Source organism: Pseudozyma flocculosa (assembly GCF_000417875.1).
Source record: "Pseudozyma flocculosa PF-1 unplaced genomic scaffold scaffold00005, whole genome shotgun sequence".
Lineage (NCBI taxonomy): Eukaryota > Fungi > Basidiomycota > Ustilaginomycetes > Ustilaginales > Ustilaginaceae > Pseudozyma > Pseudozyma flocculosa.
Genome location: NW_006920873.1, coordinates 98,197 through 102,887, shown reverse-complemented (window position 1 = coordinate 102,887; position 4,691 = coordinate 98,197). Strand labels below are relative to the sequence as shown.

Genomic DNA, 4,691 nt, shown 5'->3' with positions numbered 1-4,691 from the left:
GGCGCAGGTCGTCGGCCTCGAGCGGCTCGGGCCGATCCAACTCGGACTCGTCGCCGCTGCGCCCCGTGCTCGAATTTGGCCCGGAGCTCCTGACGGCCGACGACGACGGCATCGCCGTCGAGGACGACGAAGACGAGCTGCCAAGGCCGCTGCCCCACCCGCAGGCCGGCGGTATCGACGAGGTGAGTTGAGCGTGCGCTGTGAAGGGATGACCGACCAACGAAGAGAACCGCCTGCTGACCATCGCATCCTCTGGCGCCCCTGCCGCGACTCTTCGCACCAGGTCGAACACATCTTTGGGACCTAAACGCGGGCGAGGAGAAGGTGGCCAGGTGCGCTGTCGGGCTGGGAGTCAGTCGACACCGTCAGCTCAGACCTCGTCCGTTGTAAGCAGAAGATCCGCCGCCGCCGCAGCCGCAGCCGCACAGCGGGAACGACGAAAGCAAAGCAAAGGCGAAAATCAGGCGAAGAGGGGGAAATGGCGTTCCGACGTGTGATTCGGGTCTGATCTGCGCGGCGACACGATGTCCGTCTGTGCAGACCTCGAGAGCGAGGTCGAGCTCGAGACCCGTGTACGGACGGCTCAGAGCTGCGCTTTAACCGAAAACGAGGCTGCATTAGGCGCAACGGGGGAGGGGGGAGGCAGTAGCAATGGGGGATCAAAGTCAGGGGACGGCGTTGGACTTCCCTCCGAGGGCCGGGAGAGAAACGTACCGGAAGACGTCGTTGTAGACGTAGAACGATCCGTTGTCGGCGTTGAGGGTGAAGGCCTGGGAGAACTTGAGCGGGTTGGCCTCCTCGTCGACCTGTGCGCGTTCAAGTCGTAGGCGGGGAGTCCGCGAGGTCAAGATGGTTCATTTCGAGTTCCTTGTCCGATCGAGGGATGGTCGATGGAGGCGGGCAAGGCAGGCGAAAGGGCGGCCCAGGGACTTACGAGGAGCGCGCCAGTGACGAGGACCAGCAGGCTTCCGCCCGTTCCCGTCGGCTGGGCGTCGAGGGAACCGACTTCGTGCTTGACCTTCTGGAAGGGCAGGTTCTACACCAGGCAAGGCCAGCGGAGCATCGAAGAGCATGTACATAGCCGGAATGGACGGTGAAGAGCATCAGGATCTGTCCTGTATGAATGCTTGGATTGAATGAAGAGAGGAGGGGGGGACAGTGACGTACCTGGAGCTTCTCGACGATGGCCTGGGCGCCCATGACCTGGCTTCCCTCGAACGTGAGCATCGAGTGGTCCCGCTACCCGTCGCATCGTCGCATCGTCGCATCGTCGCATCGTCGCATCGTCGCATCGTCGCATCGTCGCATCGTCGCATCGTCGCACCCCACACAAGCAAAGGAGAACACGTCAGTTCCTCTTTCTTCGTTTTACTCTCTCCCAGCTCCGCGAGACCCTCGAAGGATGGCGGCACTGAAGAGAGCAGCCGCCATCTGCGCGCAAGGAATAGGGCGGGGGAAGACTCACGTAGAGGTTACCGAGGTTACCCCTCGACGTGTCAAAGGTCGAGTAGTAGTACTGCGTAAACTGTCGTGTCGTATCGTACCGTACCGTCCCAATCGAACGGAGGAGCGCAGGGTAGGCGATTGGAGCGTTAGCATGGCACCTCGAACCGCCCTCGCGCCCTCGCGCCCCCCATGAGCCGGGACGGTCAGGCCCGGCGGAGCGACAAAGGCCAGGGAGGGATATCTCACCTGCTGTGCGACGGCGTTGATGTCGGCCATGTTGACTATCTGTTTCCTCGTGTGGTGAGTGGAAGGTGGTTGGTGCGGATGATGGTGGAGGACGAGGGCGATCGGGTGTGTGTGTGGGTGGGTGGCTCTGCCTCAAATCTTCGCTGCCCGCCCTCGCTCGCCCGGCTCGAGCCAAAAGCGAAAATCCAAAGGCGTGGTCCGTGTACACCCACGGACCCCGCCTGGCGCTCCTTTCTGGCGCCGCCCAAAAACTTGGATGCCGATCACGCAGCCCTCGAGGCGGGATGCAGCCCACTTCCGCCCGATGCGAAGTCGGTCGACGTGCTGCTCAGCACCGCCCTCGCGCCTCGATCGATTCGCGGCCCTCCCTGTCAAACACAGCTCGTGCAACATTGTGAGCAGCAGAGCACACTACGTAGGAATGCCGGGACATTGGGGGAATCAGGATGATGTACAAAATGAGTGCCGCGGAAGGAAAAAGGCCTGGCCCCGCCTACTCGTCGTCCTTGGCCGTGGCGGCCGTGGCCCGCTTCTTGGTGGCATCCTTGGCCTGCACCGCCGTCGCCTTGGCGCTCGCGGCAACCTCCTTGGCCTTGGCCGCGGCGGCGCTCGGCGCATCCACCTTTTTGCCGTCCTTGGTCACGGTGGGCTTCGACGCACCGCCGAGGACGCCGCCCACGAGGCCGACGAGACCAAGCAGGCCGGCAAACGCGGCGCCGAGTCCACCGGCCACCTGCGGCATCTCCTTGACCGCCTCGAGCGGGTCCTCGCGCGCCCGTGCGATGAACGTGTTGACGGTGCCGCGCACCTGGTCGACGAAGCCGGCGCCCTCGGCGAGCTTGTCGGCGGCGGCCGCCTCGGCCTTGGTCGACTCCTCCTTGTTCTGCTCAATAGGCAGCTTGACGTCGAACGTCTCCTTGGCAAAGTCGCGCGCCTGGGCGGGGTCGTGGCCGACGTAGATGTTGTCAAAGAGGATGTCCTCGTCCATGGTCCACAGCTCGAAGCCGACACCGGCGATCGGGTTAAAGTCGGCCGGCGAGAGGTCCTCGTAGTAGCTCGGGTTGGGGATCTTGCGGGGCGCCCAGGGTCCCTTGTAGTCCGGGTTGTCAATCAGCGGCGCCGACCACTTGCCCTTGTACGCCGGGTTGCGGATCGTGGGCCGCGTCCAGGGTCCGCAGCCGGGCGCCTTTTCGCAGAGCGGGTTGGGGATCTGCGGCGCCACCCACTCGCCGTCCTCTTCGTCGTCCCACTCCTCGGGCTTGACGGCGTCCGGGTCGGCGACGGTCGAGGGCTCGTTCTCGAGCCAGCCCTCGGGCATCGTGGCCATCTCGTCGACAATCTCGAGCGGCGCGTCCTCGTCCCAGTCGTCGGGCTTGGTGGCGTCCGGGTCGGTGATCTTGGGCGTGTCGACCCAGTCGGCGGGCTTCTTGTCCTCGGGGTCGTCAATCTCCTTGGGCGGGTTGACCGGCGGGTCAAAGTCCTCGAGCAGCGAGCCCTTTTTCTTGGACTCGTTGTTGATGAAGATCTCAAACGTCTGGTCGGGCTTGACGACCAGCGTGTAGAGCGTCGTCGTCTTGGAGATCTTGGGGTAGGCGGGGTGCCTGACGTGCTTCTCCTCGTACTCGCCCGTGACGGGGTTCTTGTGGCGGAAGATGAAGTGGACCTTGTTGGTCGAGCCGCACTGTCAGATGAGCGAGCGACGAGCGCCGAGGGTATGACGGAGGCGGGGGAAAAGCTCGAGATGTCAGCCGGCGACGATTCTGGCAGCACCGTCACACGCGCTGCCGCCGCTGCTGCTGCTGCGACTCACCTTGTCGGGACCAAACATGATGGTGTAGGGCGTCTTGTCCGAAAACTCCTCGGCCTGGATCCCTTGCGCCGACTCGCTGAGGAGCTTGATGTAGGCGCCGCCGCATCCGAGGCCCTTCTGCATCTTGACCTCGTACTGCACGACGAGGGGCTTGCCCTTGGGGTCGATGGGCTGGTCAAAGAGGTGCGAGATGGCGTGCTGCTTGGCCTTGCTCTTGAGCGTCAGGCCGACGTCGCCGGCGAGGCCAGGGAATACCGAGGGCTCCTCGACCGCCCACTCGCCGTCGTACTTGAACGCCTCAGCATCGTCCTCTTTCTGGAACTTGGACGCCTGCGACGGCTGCCATCGCTGCGACCAGTTGTCGTCAAACTGCTCCACAAATGGAGCCTTGATCGAAGTGGGCTGCGGTGGCGGGCGGCGGGCGGCGGGGAAGACGCAGAGGCGAGGACGACGGTGGTGTCAGCGTCGGCCATCACAGGGGCAGAATATGAGAGGGAATCCGCTGCGCGGCTGCACTCACAGTGAACTGCGGTCGCTCGGCCTCGGCGAAAGCGACCTCGGCCAGCACAAAGGCGGCCAGAGCGGCGGCGGCAACGGGCTTCATGGTAGTGCGTGCGTGCGTGCGTGCGTGCGAGAGAGAGAGAGAGGGGCGACGACTAGCTTCGTAGACAGGCCTGCTGGAACGACGGTAGTGGGCAAGGGGTCAAGGTCGGCTCAACGACGGACGGTGGCAGGGACAGGAGAGAGGTGGTGGTGTCAGCGAGGGAGAAGGGGCGACGTCGTCGAAGAAGGGAGCTGGTCGAGGTCCGGTTATGAGCGCAGCAGGCGCCTACGTGGAAGCTTGCCTGTGGGCCGTGCTCTCTCTCGCGGCCCGACCAGCAGCAGGCGCAGCGGCCCGCCATGCCACGCCATGCCTGCAACCGCCAGCGAGCAGCGGCCGGGGGCCCAGGCCAGCACCAGGCCGAGTGCCACCTCGCCGACCGAGCCTTTCTTCCAGGCGCTCGGCCTGGCCTGGCCTGGCCTGGCCTGGCGTGGCCTGACTGGAGGCTGCCGCGGCGTGGCTCGGGCCACCGCAAGCAACCTGAGCCTGCACGCCTCCGCCCCCACTTGTGCGCGCTGGCAGCCCGTCCGAATCTTCGCGAACGCCCAACGACGGGGGCGGTGCCGACGGCCGACGGCGGGGTCCGGT

At 65.0% G+C, this 4,691-nt stretch overlaps 3 protein-coding genes across 3 annotated transcripts in view; 1 reads left to right on the top strand and 2 right to left on the bottom strand.

The window, feature by feature from the left end:
- Nucleotides 1-307, top strand: part of PFL1_01874 (uncharacterized protein) — a gene marked incomplete at both ends in the record, with an annotated part of 4,272 nt that extends 3,965 nt beyond the window's left edge. Inside the window, 2 exons of the mRNA XM_007879386.1 lie at nucleotides 8-182; nucleotides 284-307. Of these exons, the coding sequence (XP_007877577.1) occupies nucleotides 8-182; nucleotides 284-307 (199 nt within the window). The remainder of the gene's footprint in view (nucleotides 1-7; nucleotides 183-283) is intronic.
- A 289-nt stretch (nucleotides 308-596) lies between these two features.
- On the bottom strand, nucleotides 597-1,722 carry PFL1_01873 (uncharacterized protein; the record flags this gene model as incomplete). Its single annotated transcript, XM_007879385.1, has 6 exons — nucleotides 597-612; nucleotides 715-806; nucleotides 935-1,036; nucleotides 1,168-1,239; nucleotides 1,466-1,525; nucleotides 1,693-1,722. 6 exons carry the CDS (start codon nucleotides 1,720-1,722, stop codon nucleotides 597-599), a joined length of 372 nt encoding a protein of 123 aa, XP_007877576.1.
- A 463-nt stretch (nucleotides 1,723-2,185) lies between these two features.
- PFL1_01872 (uncharacterized protein) lies at nucleotides 2,186-4,106 on the bottom strand (the record flags this gene model as incomplete). Its single annotated transcript, XM_007879384.1, has 3 exons — nucleotides 2,186-3,373; nucleotides 3,503-3,904; nucleotides 4,023-4,106. 3 exons carry the CDS (start codon nucleotides 4,104-4,106, stop codon nucleotides 2,186-2,188), a joined length of 1,674 nt encoding a protein of 557 aa, XP_007877575.1.
- Nucleotides 4,107-4,691: the final 585 nt, after the last annotated feature.